Source organism: Cylas formicarius, unplaced genomic scaffold (genome assembly GCF_029955315.1).
Source record: "Cylas formicarius isolate icCylForm1 unplaced genomic scaffold, icCylForm1.1 PGA_scaffold_3__17_contigs__length_32017465, whole genome shotgun sequence".
NCBI classification, from domain to species: Eukaryota; Metazoa; Arthropoda; class Insecta; order Coleoptera; family Brentidae; genus Cylas; species Cylas formicarius.
This window is the reverse complement of record NW_026844326.1, coordinates 13635160-13654837: the sequence shown is the minus strand read 5'-3', so window position 1 is coordinate 13654837 and position 19678 is coordinate 13635160. Positions and strand designations below refer to the sequence as shown.

General features: G+C 34.7%; 2 protein-coding genes across 7 annotated transcripts in view; one reads left to right on the top strand and one right to left on the bottom strand.

Annotated features, from left to right (window-relative positions):
- The window catches only part of LOC132700052 (cytohesin-1), a 73639-nt gene extending 55531 nt beyond the window's left edge, over positions 1-18108 (bottom strand). The window contains exons 1-3 of one of the 6 annotated variants that reach the window (XM_060667156.1): positions 15551-15701; positions 15410-15484; positions 15234-15307 (exon numbers count right to left, since the gene is read on the bottom strand). In XM_060667156.1, coding sequence (XP_060523139.1) covers positions 15234-15307; positions 15410-15440 — 105 coding nt within the window. In that variant the 5' untranslated portion in view covers positions 15441-15484; positions 15551-15701. Of the gene's footprint in view, positions 1-15233; positions 15308-15409; positions 15485-15550; positions 15742-17896 lie in introns of those variants that run through there. The other 5 variants (XM_060667161.1, XM_060667152.1, XM_060667159.1 and 2 more) reach the window with 5 other exon arrangements.
- Positions 16158-19678, top strand: part of LOC132700050 (alkyldihydroxyacetonephosphate synthase) — a 52200-nt gene continuing 48679 nt past the window's right edge. Inside the window, exon 1 of the mRNA XM_060667149.1 lies at positions 16158-16450. Coding sequence (XP_060523132.1) covers positions 16374-16450 — 77 coding nt within the window. The 5' untranslated portion in view covers positions 16158-16373. The remainder of the gene's footprint in view (positions 16451-19678) is intronic.

The window sequence follows — 19678 nt, the reverse complement described above, 5'->3', positions numbered from 1 at the left end:
CAGGTCAATAACTATACGATGACTAAAAGATTGTGGACCTGCCTTATTATTCGATCTTTCAGACAGCTCAATGAGATTATAGAGGACGAGTCATTCATTAAATGACATAAGCCACACTCCACACGTCTTTATGCTGGAGCTGCAATAAGAGCACGTTTCAAACTTTGGTATATAATCAATGAAATAATTTTCTGCGCTTCGCTAATATTCTTTCGTTCATCACAGCGTCAAGATAACCCTAACCATTACCTGAAAATAAACGCTGCCAATTTTTCAACAAGAATTTGTTAACTGATATTATTATAGTACCTAATTACTTTTTACAAAACTTCTGTACTCCTCCTGCGTCGGTTTTTGCTGAGTCGAATTTACTGACGCTTCGCCAATCACCCTGTTGGCTTCTTCAGAGCTTGCCTGAACTGAACTCAACTGAACTGAACTGTGGAAGTTGCTTTGAAAAATTATAGTACTAAATTATTATTAAATAATTTGACAAACTTAAGCATTTTATGAAGAAAAATATTCAATAAAAATGTTATACTTGGTTCGCCCACACCGACGTTATCAATCATGTAGGTAACATAAATTCAGTAAAAGCCGAATATACAAAAGCGTTAACTTGAACGCATACAGACCCAAATTGGAATGAGAGCGAATCAAAAATTAATGCCGACTCAAAATTAAACACGACATTTACGCCATCAAGGATAGGACTCTTCTTGGCTTTGGTGATAACTAATTTGTCCAGCAGATCAAGTTTTTTACTTATATAGAATAGTTATATTTTTATTGATCAGCAGACAAAAGATGAGTAGCGAAAGCTGATTAGTTCTCTGGCACACCTTTCCTTTCACTTTGTCAACAAACTAACAAACGTTGGTGAAGTCTGATATAAATCCGAGTATAAATGTTTCTATCAGTAGACGATGTAAAGGCATTGCAGTCTTCACACTTCAGAGAACACATATCTGATTAAGAAAAATAATCCACAAGATCTTCGACTTTCACTTGAAATTGCTTTAGTGTATTGTTTATTTTAAAAGCTATAGAGAAACTACTATTCTTCAACAATTTAGCTAAATCTAATGAAATATTGATAATTTTTGTACCATTTCATTAATAGCTCTTTTCACTTCGGTTTTTTAAATTTTATAGAAATAAAACGGATTTGGTATCACTGCAGTTTGTGTCTGCATGCGTTTAAGTTCGTGCTTTCATATTTATGTTAATGTCGATTATCTTTAAAATTCATTTTTTTTGCTTCAAAACCTAATTGTGCAGAAAATATCACTTAAAAACGTCGGCTAACACTGTAGCAAGCTACCTTGCGCATTTGGGATTTTATCCATGGTATTCAGACATTTATCAGTTATGTGACACGTCACAAGTGAATATATTCGTGCTGTTTCGCGAAAATGTACTCAAAAACCAATAGTCGTAGAAAAAGTGTAATACGGGATAAACTTCCTCAATCACTCATCAAACTAACCAAAAACCAAAAAATAAGTATTATTTTTATAATTAGTTTTTCGGATTTTAACTATTCATAAAATCGTTAACTTTGCACCTAATTAATATCTGAAATAAATGCATTGGATTGTTTATAAATTTACTGCCAGGGGTAGGCTATTAAATTGAAATGTGGGCCGCATCACCATTACGTTTCCCCTTTGTTTCTTTCCTAAACTCTGCGCATAACTACGACAGCTTGGATGGTACCGAATTTCTGTTTGTTGAGGAACAGACGTCCATTTACTAGATAAACTTTAATTATTGTTATCAGATATGTTAGCATGTGGTTCCTTTTTACGCAGATGCCGAATTGCGAAGAGTGGGGGATTTCATAGGGGAGAAATCGGTTACTAAATTTGAGCTGCAACCAACATCGCGTTATTCGCAAATCAATTCTTAAAATATTTTGAGTCAGCCAAATTCGATAGGAAGTGATGTCATCTCTAAAATTTCACAAGCCACATTGTCAATTTCATCATATTTGATTTGTCACTTCTGATTTTAGAATTATTTGATATTAAATTACATTAGTTCAAAAATTTAGTTGCGAAAAAAAAAACAAACCCAAATCCACGAATAGAAACTCTGTACAGATCTAAATGGTATATTAATTCCAGCAAATGCAATTGACAATCTGTACTTATTTTTTAATTCAAACATAAAATAACTCGTATATTTTAAAATTTAAAGATTAAAAAATCATTCAAGCCGGCTCAAATGGACTTTTTTTCTAATTTTAACAATTTTCGTGCCTGTTGGTCGGGAAAAAAATTCTTATAACATAGGTGAGGAAACACCAATAAAAGTAGTAATAATAATAATAATAATAATAATAATAATAATAATAATAAAAATAATAATAATAATAATGATAATAATAATAAGAGAAAGATGGTCAGAGCGAACAAACGTAGCGATGAATCAGTCAAGAGATTATGCCATGATAAATATAAAACAGATAGAGCCCAACTCAAAAGAGCAATTTCTGAGGCAAAAAAAGCTGCATGGAAGAAAGTGATCGAGGAAGTAGACAAAGACATATGGGGAAGAGGGTACAAGATTGTTACCAACAAAATAAAATATTCACCATTAAATATGTCAGATGAAAAGCAATTACAAATTGCTAAGTCACTTTTTCCGACTCGACCACTTCAAAAGTGGAACAAGGTAACAGTTCATCCTAGAGACATACCTCTGTTTACTGTCGAAGAACTAAGAACTGCAGTTGGAAAAATAAAAGATAGCAAAGCCCCTGGACCGGACAATCTCCCTCCTGAAATTATAAACAAAATATTGCTGAAGGGAGAATTTCCTAGAATATGGAAATTGGCGCGACTTATCCTTATAGAGAAACCAGGTCAGGATAAGAAGTATAGACCCATATGCTTAATCAATGTAGCTGGTAAGCTACTGGAACATTTGCTGGTAAAACGTCTCAAGGAAGAAATTGAAAGGACTGGCGGACTGGCAGAAGAACAGCATGGGTTTCGGGAAAAGAGACCAACTATCAGCGCTTTGAGAAGGATACGAGAAAAGGTAGACGACGTAAAACAGACCCCGTGGGGAAGGAGGAAGTTATGTGCTCTTGTCACGGTAGACGTCGAAAATGCCTTCAACACGGCACCATGGTGTGGTATATTGGAAGAGCTTCGAAATCGTAACATAGCCCCTTATCTGTATAACATCACAGCAAGCTACTTCGAAGATAGGCGTTTAAGCATAGGTGAGGCAGCGCAAGTGGACGTCACATGCGGGGTCCCGCAGGGATCAGTAATAGGTCCAACCCTATGGAATGTGTATTACAACGGTGTATTCCGAATTCCTGTTCCAAATGGATGAAATCTAACAACCTGAAATTAGCCCCCCAAAAAACGGAGGCAGTCCTACTTGTTGCTGGAAGGAAAGTTAAAAACATTTCAGTCACAATGGAAAACACAACAGTTCAGAGTCAGGAAGTAGTCAGATATCTAGGTATAAAACTAGATAGAAACATGTCCATGGGGCCCCACATCAGAGCCGTAACAGAAAAGGCAAACAAGGCCTTGAACAACATCAGTCGCCTTCTACCAAAAGTTAATGGGCCTCGTGATAGCACCAGGAGGATATTATGCTCAGTAGTGACTTCAATACTACTATATGGCGCCTCAATATGGGAGCAAGCAGTTGAGAAGAAAGTCTATAAAAGGATTCTGAGTAGTGTTCAAAGGAGGGTAGCCATAAGAGTCTCCGAAGCATACAGAACAACTTCCAATAAGGCACTTATGGTGATAGGTAGGATCCCACCTATTAATCTCCTAGTTAAGTGCAGAGCCCGTATAGAGAAAGATGAACCAGACGCTAAAACGGAAGCACAAAACACGGTGATGTTATGCTGGGAAGAGGAATGGGACATAGATGATGGTACAGCGGAATGGAGTAAACAGCTAATTCCAAATATAAGACCCTGGTTTGAGAGACGACAAGGTGAAGTAGATTTCTTTCTTACACAAACACTCACCGAGCACGAGTGCTTTGAAGCCTACTTCAAACGTTTCAATCTGGCCGAAACCGAGGAGTGCCTTTATTGCATAAACGTGGATACGGTTGAACACACTCTATTTTTCTGCCCAAGATGGAACATGCAGCGGAATATAGCAGAGCAAATACTCGGTCACATAAGCCCAGACAATCTAGTAGAAAAAATGTTAGAGTCACCGACAAATTGGGACCACGTCTGCAAAATGGCAAAGCAAATACTTTCTACCAAGAGGATAGAACGGCCAAATCTTATACAAGCTCGCTGAACCTTAGTCAATAGGACACCGAAAGATCATAGGGAAGATCATAGGGCGCGAGAGAACATCACGCGCGTCCGGACGACACTCCATCTGAAGTAAGTTCCAGATGGAGGGCACACTGTTTTTTGTCGTCAAGAGAGGAAGTGTGAGTACGCTCACACTGGGTTTACACGGTCGGCTGTTGCCAACCCGTCATCGCCAAGGGGACACACCATCCATCCCCAGGGTGTCTTGAGACGCCCAGAACGGGCTCAGGAAGATTCGCCTTATAACCTCTCATACAAAAAAAAACAGTAATAATAATAATAATAATAATAATAATAATAATAATAGTAATAATAATAATAATAATAATAATAATAATTTTGCCTGCTTAACACGCTGGGCAAGCTGTTCGAGCTGCTCGAGCTGCTACTCCGGCCTCGAATCCAAAAGGCAGTACAGGATGCCGGTGGCATGCACGACAGGCAATACGGCTTCAGGAAGGGCCGATCGACCATAGACGCGATACGGGACGTGGTGGACGCTTTCGACAGAGCGCAGACAAAGCCCCACAAAGACAGGCCAATAGTGCTCTTGGCAACACTCGACGTACGAAACGCCTTCAATTCAGCGAGGTGGAAGGACATCGTGGGGGAGTTAACAACTACCTTTAGGTTTAGTAGCATACGCGGACGATGTCGTCATCGTGATAGTTGCACGGGACGGTCGCCCAACGACAGCTCCGGCTGAATCGAGCTCTAGGACAGATTACAGACTGGTTACGGGGACGAGGGCTAGACTTAGTCATACAGAAGACCGAACTGACGTACCTGACACGAAAGCCCATTGACACGAATGTGCAAATGACAGTCGAGAGGCGAGGTCAGGTATCTCGGTGTTTACCTGGATACGAGGCTGACGTTCTGGTCGCACATCAGGCGCGCCGTAGACAAGGCAGCTTCAAAAACTGCAGCACTCAGTCGCCTTATGGTAAACACGAGAGGACCAAAACAGAAGACGCGACAATTACTGATGACAGTAACCCACTGGATTCTCCTGTACGGGGTCGAGATATGGGGAGGTGCGATGGAAGTAAAGAAATACCGACAGGCCATGCTGTCGGTGCAAAGACGGGGGGCTCTTCGTATCGCGTGCGCGTACCGAACAGTCCCCGAATCGGCGGTGTTAGTTATCGCCGGTGTGATTCCCATAGACCTCTCAGCTCTTGAGCGAAAGAGTGTCTATGAGCGTAGTATGGAACTGGGCAGGGCAAGGGCGTCCAAAGAAGCACGCAACGTGAAGATGGACGACTGGCAGACCCGATGGACTAACGGCACGGACTCCACTTGGACGAGGAGACTAATCAGAGACGTGCGACGATGGAAGGAGAGGGACGGGGGTGAGGTGAATTTTTACCTCACTCAGTTCCTCTCCCGACATGGATACTTCCGGCATTACCTCTGCCGCATGGGTAAGGTAACGAGCCCATGCTATAAGTACTGCGGAGGAACTGACAACGCGGAACATACGTTTTTCGACTGTTCACGATGGACGGTAGAAAGACAAAGACTCGAGACGTTAACTGGACCGATTACGGTAGACAACGTGATTGACCTGATGACGTCGACAATGAAAAACTGGGACCTTGTGGACAAGTTCATAAGGGACATACTATTAAGAAAGAACGCAGACGGCTGCCTAGAAGACTAACGAGACAACACGTGACGTGTTGACTGATACTGCACGGAGAAATACAGGAACGACAGATACGAACGCCACGTGGCACAGACACGCCCCCCTAGCTGGAAGTAATGTGAACAACAGTTCCCAGCTAGGTGGTGAAGATGAAGGGTTTGCTGGGTTTAGCCGGTAAGAAACCGGCACTCCCGACAGGTGCGCATCCCCGTCGGGGTCTTCCCATTATGTGGGACAGTCAGCACGCTAGAGCTGGTGTTTGGCTGATGTAAGATTCCCAGCGTTATCCCTCGGAAAATAATAATGATAATAATAATAATAGTCTTTATTGAGATATTTTAGACAAAATTACTTAATTACAAACTAATATAGTTACACATTTCAAACGGCGAAGTCTAGCATAAGATCTTGATCTCAGTTACACAACATTAACCGAATATAATAATAATGACCACAACAAGCTATAATAATAATAAGAGTCTAAAAATTCATTATTGGTAAAATACTAATTTGTTTAGGACAGAGACTTGTAATTCCAATAAATAAACCTTAATTTTTTTCCTAAATACTAGAACTGAGCTGGATTCAAAATATTCATTATAATTATTATAAAGCTTAATGGCACTATAGTTAAAGCAGCGATCAAATTTACAATAATTATGCTGGGGCATATCCAGAATGTTTTTCGTCCTTAGAGCGGCATTGTAAATATCACACCGAAACACTAGACAATCTTTCAGGTACGTTGGTAAAGAATATTTTATGACCTTAAATACAACAATTGCGAGTAAAAATTGAAACAGGAATTTAGTTAATAGCTATTTCAACGCAAATATTTTTTCTGAACAAACTTATTCAAACCATAAACGAATCGGGCACAGCTGGATTTATCAGCAACAGTTAAGAATGGATAATATAATGGAAGACAGTATATAACCTCAGAGTGTTTTCTTCGAACTTTAAAATTCAATATATGTTTATTTGCATATAGCGTTTTAAGGGATACATAAATTAGACATGCGGCCACTATATAAATTTAACTAAATTGTGGCTTCCAGGGGGAGCAAAGCAAAGATTGTGTTTTTTACTATATCGAGAAAGACTTTTAAGATACAAACTAAGATTAGCACCAACGTTATCATAATTAATTGATTTAAATGTATGTAACAACTGGGTGTCATCAGCATATGAATGAATTTGCGAAAAACTTACTGCCTTAGACATATCAAATGTGTATAAGAAATACAACAGAGGTCCAAGAATTGAATCCTGTGGCACTCCCAAAGTAACGTTATCCAAACCTGATATACCAATATTAGTTCTAACGAACTGCTGACTATAATTAAAATACGACTGGAAAAAAGATACTGATTTCTGATACTACTGATATTATGACTAGTTGTATACGAAAGTACTTGCTGATAAACAAACAATCTTCTCCAACATTTAATTTGTTTTTTAAAAAATATCTGTTAATAATTTGTGGATCCTACAAATTTGGTGGTAATGCTGACTTATTTCTTGACATGATATTTATTATTTTTAAACGCTTCTTCAGAGGTAACAAATTTTAAATAAGCAGTTTTTTCACGTCTGAGGGATGACAAAGCATAATTACGTAGACTTTTGTATCCATTTCCAATTTATGCATTTATTCAAAATAATAATGTTTTCTGGTAAAAAAATATTACAAATTGCATTTTTTTTTTAATAATTTACTAAAAATTAAATGTTAATTCCTTTGATTTTTTTTCTCTCCAAAAATACCCATACACCGTGGCAAAAGATTTGAGTTTATGTTTGCAACTTATGTCAGCCTTAATAAACTAAACAAGCTAACCACTTTGCAATATAATATATTTTACTAATTGTATCCTCATCACATTTTTGTTAGATTATTAAGTTTAAAAGTTCTAAAGTTAAAAAAACATTATTGTATAAAGAAAAAGACAAGCCTTGTCGCCCCGTTAAAAAATTGGCGTGCTTTTGAAAAACCAACACCGTGTCCCAGATGTTTCATTTAATTAATTTATTTATTGATGCGACCCCAACGTTAAATCGACACACCAAGAGGGCGAGTTTAATTTAATACAACAAATAAATCTCGTTCGTTGTGTTACTATTGTCACTGCCCTTACCAAGAGTAACGACGGCGTTGCCGGGAGGGATTTTCCATTAACATTTCAAATTTATTATGTTTACACACAGGATAGTCATTTAAGGGTAGTGTCCATAATTAAATAAATTAATTTACGAAGCATTTTCGATAAACGACATTTGACGTTTGTTGTCGAAATGCATTTTTCAGTTCACCCAAAATTTTAATTACGGGAAATTTTCTACCGTTCCATTAAATGCGAACACATTCGTCACGTGTAAGAACTGAAAACGGCGAGCGATACGCGCAGCCCCATAGGAAATAAACGCTCATTTTATCAGTATAATTTATCTGACTGATCCTGAAATATCATTTTGCCAGGAACCTAATATATAACGGTCGTATAGGATGAGCGTAAAATAGTAAAATAGGGTGTGCCTTAAATAAATAAGTAAACAAAATTTTAACGCATAGGAGGGGTAAAATTCAGTCCAAATAAAATTTTGATCGTCAAAATAATTCACTACCTATAAAACCGCATTTTCAATAAAATCTTGATTTACAATATTTTTTATTATACGTATTATATATATTTATAATCCTTCGTACGATCTATTTTTATTTCGCTAACTCGAACCACATACCAATATATTACTGTTAAAAATAAAATTGAATTCATTTAAAATATTTGTTTGATATATGGACATGTTGAGTTTCGCTCTATTTCTTGTTGATAGTCTTGAAGTATGATTAAATGCCAAGTTTTGACCAATTCGCTAAAAGCAATTTTAAAATGGAATATATTGAAACTCAAAAGTATTCTAATAGTCTTTAAAATAAAACAATTCTGAATCTATTTTGTGTAAAAAGGTGGAGATGTCTGGATTTGAATGGACGCTCTTATATGTTAAAAACAATAAAAATCTTAGCACCGAAAAAAAAAACTAGACATTTTCAGGGACTTTCATATAAATTGTAAGAAATCTTAAATCCACGTTTTTCGAAAAAACTTGTGATCCATAGAAATTGATATGCCATTCATGCATTTCACATAAATTTTATTTTACGAATATTCGGTCTATAGAATAGAGTTATATTAACCTTACCCGTTTCGAATAGCTTTATGAAAATGTGACGGCACTATTCTTGAATTTTAGGGAATAGAAATGTTGTGGGCAAACAGCCGAAACTGGGCGTGTTTCCCAAAAATATTAAAATTAAAAAATTCTATTAAAAAAACAGATAAAAGTTTATTTCAAAGGGAGAAACTTATTCTACTGGTCATGAGCGATGGGGTAACCTACAAATTTGTATTTTTTGTTGATATTTTTACTACTAAAATAATATTTAGTAAAAAATTGCAATAGCACCTTCTGTACTGCCCTAATATCATCAATGTCGATTTTGAGGAGGAGATTCAGATGTGCTTATTCAAGCGGTTTCCTTTAATGTTCATAAAAGAAAATTTACTCAGTTATTTGAATTGACAAAGTATCTTAGTGTATAACCACTTATATTTTCCTAGGCGCTAACATTTCTTAAATTCGTTTTATTAAAGTTAGTAGTAAATACTACGCATCTTGCAACACGTACGATCAATAATTTTAGTAGTGGCATTATTTATTGACGCATTATTCTCCGCTGTAATTATATTAAAAATGATAGGCTAAAACCATACACATTTTTATGTTCGGTCAGTTAACTATAAAAATCATAGAATAGTATAGTATGAGGGGCAGGATAAAATTACCGACATTCGTTGTTGAGAAATTTGGCAACGTATTTCTCCAGTTCATTTCCATTCCCCGATTTCAAGAATACGGGTGTTTGGAAGTTTAAGGTTTCTATTTTCAAAAATGGCAACACCGGGGTGCGCAATAAAATTCCTTAAAAATAGGAAATAAATCATTGAAACAATTTTTCCAAAAAATAAAAATCATATCTATGAAGGTGGCACGATCATAAGTATCACACCTCCACAATTTCGTACAAATTTAATCTACCGCCATAACTTTAGGCGTAGTTAACCGAACAAATCAAATCTTCTGCTGGGAGTCTCTCCATTATCAAAATAATATAAACATCGATTTGTTATCATTGTCCAGTATATATTTATAACGTTCGAGATAAAGATTTTCGCGAAACGCATTTGTCCGCTATTACGAATGTTAATTTGCGCCGATAACAAAATTATTGCTAAATTATTATTCAAATATGCTAATCGATTCTTATAGTTTGCGTTGTGGCGCATTAAATCGAACTTTGAGTTCAATAATAGTATTCAACAATAACGTTGAAAAATGACCCCTAAAAATACTTATAGAGAATGGCTTTTCCAAGTTTATACAGGGGGGCTCATCGTCTATCTGTATTTTGAAGCACAGGGTGATTCCACTACAACGTGATCTTGAAAACAGATTGCTTAGATTAATTTTTTCAAATTTAAATACACCTATATCAGTTTTGATGTCCGTTAAACGATTTAATAGAGAATTAAATTTCCCGAGGAAGTTCGCGAACGGGATATCTTATTCTGCCTTTGAGTTTGAAATAAAGGAATAATCCCTGTTATTCCTTAAATAATTATGATTTGTTGACAAATACGATGAAAAGTGAGTTTTCGTGCATAAAATAGAGCAACACCACTTAATGTTTTTCTTTTCAATAGCACAACCCGAATCGAAATCAAAATCCATAGAATCAAATGATTCAAGTGGAAGTTTCTCTATACTTATGCCTTCCGTTCATGATTTTTGCGCATTCCTAAATTGCGCATACCCTAAATTATGAAGCTGTTTCCGAGCTTTGTTTCAGAAGATCCCAATTTCTTTTAATTTGGAATTAATAATTAATAATTATTCCCTTCTTGATCATGCTTAAATGCTCAAATCGATATAATTAAAATTTCAAACCACCAACACCACATATCCAATTTGCTTGTACCGTGTGTTCAATTTATCTTGATAACATTTTAATTGGCTGTAACTTTGTTGTTTTTAGTAGCCAAGTTTTTTCCAAGTGACGTATAAAATAAAACACTATCCATTTTCTGACATATAAGCCTACATCACATTTTTGTAAATGCAACACCCTGTACATTATACATGTCTTTAGAATATCTCTTTCCGATTACAATGATGTAACACACTTTATATTTTAGTACACTCGTTTTGGACAAATTGGCAAAAATAGGATTTTTTTATATATTTTGAAAAAGCGCCGTGACCGACTGTAACAACAATAATTATTTACAAATTAAAGTAAAACAAAAACACCAAAAATGGCAACACACACTAAGTAAAAGATTCTTTAAAACTGCTGTATGTGACCACGAACACATTTCTCATACACTCTAATTGTATGATGTCTTGCATTTAGTAACGTTTCCGAGAGTTGCAAATAATGATCTCCGTTTAACTTTTGACCTATAAATATCGGACTCAAAATATGCCCATCTATGACACCACATCATATTAATTGATTGGTACCTTTGGGTTTTTATTTCGTGTATTTGTCTAGGATTATTTAAACACCAATATCGCGTATTTTATCTATTACCAACCTTTCTTGTAGCGAAGGAACTTTCATCCGTCCCTAAAATGTTTTTCAAAAAATTATTATCTTCATCATGTCTATTTAAAAAATCCAAACAAAACTGCATCCTCCTTTGAAATTGTTCTGCACTTAGTTTTTTGATTTTTAAGACATTTAAATGCAATATATTTTTATTCGAAAACTGAGTGGATTGATCCCCTAGGAATACCTGTCTCTTCATATACTCTAGTAATAGAGCAAACTGTATGTGCTTCATAGAATCCTAATATGTTTGCCCTATTTTCTTCATTTAAAATATTATGATTCCGGCATACCTTTTTAGCATTTAATACGTTACAGTTTTCTGCAAATTTCTTTACCAGCCTTGGAAATATCTGTTTTGAAGGAGCTCGGCGCTCTGGATAAAGTCTAATATACTGACGACGAGTTGCGATTGCACTTTTATTATTCAGCATTTGAAGCATTGAAGCATATCACTCCTTTCACGGATGCTAAATTCGCGAAAATCATTTTAACAATAATGTACTTGGACAATATTTGAACTGTTGGACTTTGTGAAAGACTCGGCAACAAGGCTAACAGTGCGAACCTAGTGCGACTGCGGGGCGGCACGACGAGAGCCGAGAGAGCTTTGCGAGACGTGGACAGAGACGGTCGGAAGAAAGAAGCGAGACGGGGCGAGGGCGAGAAGTCGGGATGAGCAAAGCGAGCCGTCACAGAATTTGTTATTAAGTTTTCTTCGTTTCTAAGTGTTTCTTAAAAATAAAACAGTAATTAGAATCCACTCGAATTGTCGTCAATCTCGTCCCTGGAAACAGGGTGGTCCTTCGTCAGCAACCCCAACATGAACCATCGACGTTGTTTATTAATATGTCAAACATAAACATGTTTTTATTTGTCAGTCAGGGCACTCTTCGAAACTGTATAAAAATGTCCTATTTTTGCCGATTTGTAATAAATAAATAAAAATAAAATATAAAGTGTGTTGCATCATTGCAATCGGAATAAGATATTCTATTAAACACATATATAATATACAGGGTGTTACATCCAAAGAATATGATGTAGGCTTATATGTCAGAAAATTGCTGGTGTTTTGTTTTATACGTCACTTGCTTGGCTGCTAACCCTACATTTTGTTTTTTTATTTACCTTGACATCTCTAAAAACAAAAGTTACAGCTAATTAAAATGTTATCAAGATAAATTGAACGCACGGTACAAGGAGAAAATTTAATTCAAGGAAAATCTGACAACGCGGTTCAAGTGACTTTATTTTAATTAAAAGATTTTAAATTTTTGCTAATAAAACAACAATATACAATATTCATAAAGTTATTGCAAAATTAAGAGCAGATGTTTACTTTAGAGTTTAGTATTCTAGAATGTATCCATAATTTGTGCGGTGGTGGGTTAATAATAATAATAAACTTTAAGTTTAGGGTAAGCATGTATTTTTCTCTCGGAAACTGCCAAAATAAAAAAAAATTAAAAGTTTGTAAACACCGAAGCACAATTTTCCTTTCACAGTAATTAAGATTCACATAAGTGTACCATAATGGTAAAAAACGCAGTAATTTTAATTGATGTCCTAAAATTATCGAATTTAATTGGATTAACAAAATGTTTACCATTCAAAATATTCTCAGAAAAATTACGAATAGTTAGATTCACCTTTTTAACAATAAAGGCTATGGTGTAAGATTCTTAATTTTAAACGGTTTTATAGCAAGCATCCATGCCATAAGCATTTGACTTTTTTTTAAATTCAACATATCACCATAAAATAAAACTCGAACGTCGGAAGCTGACGTGGTAATGTAAATAAAGCGATCTTTGTCATTGTAATAAAACGGAAAAGTAGCACAAGATGTGATAACGAGTTTGAAGATATTTTAGTGTCATCCAAACGATAGGAGCTTACGCAAAGTGCACGTGTTTCTTTAAACAGCGATAGCGCCAGTCCATGCAAAATAATCACATCAGATTTGGCCACTAGAAAACCTGTTTAAATGAAAAATTTGGATGAGTATCACATTGGTGATTCCTAGCAAACGAATTTGAGATGCAGTGTACATACAAAGAACGCGACCATAATTACCAAACTAACTAATTAATCAAAACGAAATTAGTTGACAAGCTGCAAAAAAAGGTTTTTGAAGCTTAATCCCCGTGACGATATAGTAACAAATTACCAAAAGCCTTACAAATAGCAATTTGAGTAAATATAATCGACTGAAAATACCAAACTAACCAAAAGAAGATCCAGAAGATGGCGGATAATTAACCTGAAACTCTTCGACTCTGCAATCATCAAATGTTTATGTTGACTATCTACAAACTGTTACAAATGAAATTTGCCATATTCCTCACCACTTGTACAATACCTTCAATTTAATAGAATATAAAACAAGTCGCAAATTGAATATGAATAAAACATTTGCTAGAATTCGTTAATTCCTACATTTACACTGTAGTAACTTTAAAATACTTCGAACCGTAATAAGCATATTGGAATACATGCATACCAAAAAAACATTATCCGCTTTTCAATGAGTATTGACGTTTTGACCATCTAAAGTTTCTCGAAATTAGAAGTAACAAAATAACTCCGATACGAATCATTCTAATATAACATGATCACATTATGATATGTCGGAAGCTACAGAGTGAGTATAACTACAAGCAAGATATTTTCAATGGACAGACAGAAGGGAGTAGACATTATGAAAGGTAAATAATTTACGTCATCACTCGGAAATGCTCTGTCTTATTGTTAAAACGATCCAGTTTATTAATAGCAACGGGCAATTTAGCAGTCACCAATTTGTCCGATTCAGATTTATTGCCTTGTAAACATCAGAAAAATCAGAAAAAACTGAGGTTTTCATTAATTTTCTCTTTACCTTGCGTAAAGGTAATTGACCCAGTATCACAATCCGTATCGGTGATCAGGAATGGTAAGAAAAAAAAGTCGGTAGATGATGATGTCATTTTATCTAATATCGAGACTATGACGGACAACATCAACGCATGCTTTTCCAATAAAACCTTAATTATTCGTTCCAAGAACGTCAGAAAATTTCGATTATTCTAACGGAGTTTCGCGGAAAAACCCCTACACGATACGTAGGAAAAGTTTTTTAATCAGTAAAATTCCAGGATCTATAAATAGCGAATAATATCAGAATCACTTTTTACCCGCCAATTACAGATCTAACCCACGCTGCTTATAATAGCAAATCAAATAGAAATAGAAAAAAACAATGAAAACCCACAGGTCGACTATTTAACTTAATGAAGAAATTTATTAGTAGCAGTCTCGATGAAACAATTTCGTAATGCGGACTGATTTAATCAAACCTTGTGTCTAAAAATATTAAAATAAAAATGGCCATTTTATGGTGCATGCGCCAGGCAATATTTTCCTATTGTATAGGATCAGGACTGGAATCCCATATAAGAATTTAATTAATTCAAATGTTTAATTCCAAACATTGGTCATAGTGCAAACTTAGTTGCTACTTTTTCTTTAATAACTAACTTCTCTCCATATTTTATTATAATAACCTCATAAAAATTGCCAGCGGCATAAAAAGACATTTTGAAACTTACCTGTATTTGCAACAACAATTCGGTTTTTTTTCTTCGTATTTCTATAAGGACTCTCTGTTGTTCCTGTGTGAGTTCTGAAAATAATGCCCGATCTTAGTCATGTCATCCAATGAACATGTATTTAATTTTTAACTGAGGTTAGGTTTCATCAAACATTAATGCGTGTAAACACTTACGGACTTGATGGGATTTGCTCTTACGACCCATCCCGCTTATAATTATGAAACCATACTACCAAATACTCTGAATCACTATCTCAAATTAAGATAACATTAATTAAACAAATTTCGATAAAAACAAATAAGATAAGCGCATACCAGCTATGCTGAAAGTATCCAAGCTATGTCCAGTCGTTCCCATATCCGATTAAGATACAATCACACACAAAAATTCGTCACACAAAACACAAACGACATTTTTTAATAATAAATAAAAATAATTTATAATAATACACTGACCGAACGGCCATTTTGAATCGTCACCGTTTGCGCTGTTGTCGGGTTATCTGAGATTAGGCAGGTGTAGGCCAAACTTGCTGTTAAATGTAAAAAAATATAAGTTGATTCCCAACTTCTGAACCCATAAACGAGTATAGCAAAAATTATAGAAATAGTAAATTATTTTTTATTAGGTATATTGCAGGAAAAACCTGAAATGCAACAATACTGACTAACCAAACTGACCAGTCCGTATCTTTTTACAAATAGGCCTAGGCGTGTAGGTTAGTGGATTTTAATATGATAATAATAACTACACTATATTTTTTGCCAATGAAATAAACTGTAACAAAAAAAATCGTAGAACGACGGGGAGTTCAATTGGCAATGTTGCCTACACTTTAGAATACTGTGCCCATAATCCGCGTGTATTGTTGGTTATAGGACTAGTAGGTTCAGCCAGCTGATAAAGTTTACCTGAAAAAGTCACATGCGCAGCGAGGCGTCGTGATTGGGCCGTCGATCCGCTTAGAAGCTGAAAATTCCCCTTCCTGACAAATATTTTGCAATAATATTAGTTACACCCATGTGTGGGTAACTTAAAATATATTTGGCGTAATTTCGAATCATTCTAGTCATTATAGCACTAGACCTCATTTAACGCTCTGATAAATTTCGAAAGTGTCAGTTCTAATTTTAGTGAATGAATATGCCGGTCCATAACCAAGGAAAACGAAGTGATTATCCCATAAACGTGAAAAGTGCAATCCCGAAGCACAGGTAGGCGTTATATCATTTTTTAGTGCAAAGCGTTCCTTTAATTTTAAAAGGATTTAAATTTGGCGCATCTCTCGAGACGCCCGGATATTGATTTTTTTACGCTCCCGTCTGCGGTTATAGATTGACGGTTCCCAGATGTAAACAAGTCCCCGTTTTCTCAAAATAAAATATTTATAGGAATATTTTAAATGCGATCGATATTTTGGGGAGGATTTGCGTTTGCTCTAGCACTGTGTAGTTTTTTATCGCTTTAGTAACCTATTAAAAAATGAATCATTCGATGATTTCACCTTATTTTACCCCTTGCTTTGGTGGCTGGGTGGGTATGCGGTTTTTAATTCTGTTAAATTCTTTATCAGTTGTAACTCAAATAGTAGGATTATAATTATTAGATACGCGTTAATAAATTATTTCGTTGATTTTTGTCTGACGGAACGGTTTTGTTTCTGAAAATCTTGTTTTCACTTTTTTTCTTGAATTTATACGTAAACCAAAATTGCGTTGCTTAATAAATTTATCTGAAAACATTTAGTTGAATGTCACGGTTAAATACCTTGACGTTAGCCGAGGGGGAGGTGGATATTAAAGTATTTATTTCCCAATGAATCTAGGATACCTTCATGAAATATAATAATAATAACATTAATAATAATATTAATAATATGTCCTTATTTCAAACTCACTTCATATTTTGAATGGATCTGTTTTATGCTATACTCTTCTACAGTCTATGACGCTAAAACAGTTGGCACGTTTGATATTTTTATTTTTGATGTATTTATTGTGTATTTTCTCAATTCATAGGATTATGATGGAACTGGTAATAATTAATAATCCGTTATATTAGTCGGAGAGTTTTCTCAGGAGATATCCACACAGCATCATCGATTTGCAAAACTATATTGATTTTTTTTTTCATATCAAACTTTTTATCATCTTCATTAACAATTTAGACAACTTAAATGATTTGGATTTTTTTATAAATTCGTTATTTATATTAATTAAGAACGTCGGAAAGTATTTAATACCGGACTCTGTCGAGTAAATTTTATAGTAAACAAATTAAATGATCTAAGTGGATAAAAAAATGCAAAAAAGAATGTTTGCGCAGACTCGTTTTACAAATTCTCTCGAGTTAATTTACCTTGCCTTACCAATTTTTAGATAGTTCGTTTGTAAATTGATTAAGCCTAGACGAAATAATCAGTCATAATGATAAAACTTCTAGAAAGACCATAAATTTCCTTTACAAAATGGCCAACCGGACTGCACGAATTCGATTCATAGTACACCTTTCTTTATGTATTTTTAAAAAATATTATTTCTGTCATCACAGAGTATAAAATGCAAAGTAGAAAAATCGAAAATAAATTCTAAACTTTGAACAGCGGTAGGTATTTTAAATGGCTTGTCCTATATACTGGTAAGTACTACCAGAATACGGACCTGGAGAGCTTATTTGGTGCATCAAAGAAAGACTCCATCCTACCTCTGTTGACGCCCACTCCTTCATTCTCAGTTTTGTTTTATTGCGTGGTTTTATCATAACTAAAACAAAACAACAAATGCCAATAATACTCGAGATATTAGCTTATTACTCTAAAGCTGTTTGTGGGTACATTGTTAAAGATCTTTTGCTCATGTTTTCTTAGCATGGCAAAGGACATGCCAGAAATCAGTATGATTTCATAACAACTGTTGTATTTTGCAAAGTCAAATTTTAAAATTACGTTGTCAATTGGCATTTCCGGCGAATCGTGTGATACATTTAAAGACCTTGCGAAAAGTACTTGTTTCCTGTTTGATAAACCTACCTACTTATTTCTAAGGTAACCTATTTTTTTACAATGAAAATGACTCGGGATATTGAAAAACATTTATAAACAACGTAAGAACATTAACATTGTATTAATTTAAAACAAAAACATCCTTTGTAATTGTTGAATTAAACAAATAATTCTCCAATCACAGGATATTTCTTATTTAATATGTTATTTTCTAACAATAACATATCTATTAGAAATTCGGAAAAATTGTTAAATTTTGTCTTCTTTTAAGATATTTTCGATAATAATTTGCTATATTCCTCCATTTCATTTTAATTACTTACACACGATATTTTGATATGATGTTTTAAAACTAAAGCAATTTGTGGACGAAGTCTAAATATCCAAAACGGTTTTTATAATATTTTAATCCTTGTCTGACACTTGTATTTCTTTTTCTTTCGTTCGAAACGGTTCAGACAGTTATTTTTAAGAGATTTAAATTTCCTGAGCCCTGCATCAATCGTCTAGCTGAACAAGTTTCATTATTAAAAAATCGTTCTCATAGGTAGCTCATAAGATAATCCATTAGCCATTAGTGCGTATACTACACCTGCAACTAACCAAATCATACTTTTGGTTAGTTGATTAATTTCGGGATTCTGTTATTTGCCATCCCATAATGAATATTATAAGGCGAAACTTAATTTCCACAAATTTGGAATAGGGCAATTTGAAAATTTAATTTACTTGCAGTATTTTTATGACCTGTATTTGGATTTCGTTAAACCAACTATTCGATGAGGCTCACTGAGTAAGAATGGCTCACCAAATTTTGTTTTTTTATAAGTAGGTACTAAAGTTATAATCCAAAAAAAAAGACAAAATCAATCAAATATCTTCACCCATTCATTATTAGTATAAGTCTGTTCAGTTAGAGTTCTCCCGATGATATACCGTTTTTACAACCCTGTTGTAAAGCAGAAGGGACCATTTTTTCAGCGCGTGTACCATAATAATCGAGGAATGTCACACATGAAAATATACACAAATCCGCCAGCCTTCAGCATTTGTATGCACGAACTACCAAAGTATGGTTCTCAAACGTCATTGTGAAATTGCGAATTTTTTTATTGAGGGTTACAAAGAGAAACAGCCTGCGGTGAGACCTTTATAAACATTTACCAAACTTAAATAACGGATTATGTCGTAAAAACGGTATAACGTTTGGGGAACTCTACCCATGAATCCCCATGTATTCAACGGCAATTCCCATCAATTTGCACATCAGGTCTTACAAAAAAATTAAATTAATTGGAACTAAATTATTATGTCACTTTAAATTTGTTTTCACATGTCAGCTTGAGCAATTCATTAGGTTTTAATAGCATGTTATAATTTGCTTAAATACTTATATAGTAATAAACAAATAGCTTAATCTGTTCCAAATTCCAATACTGTA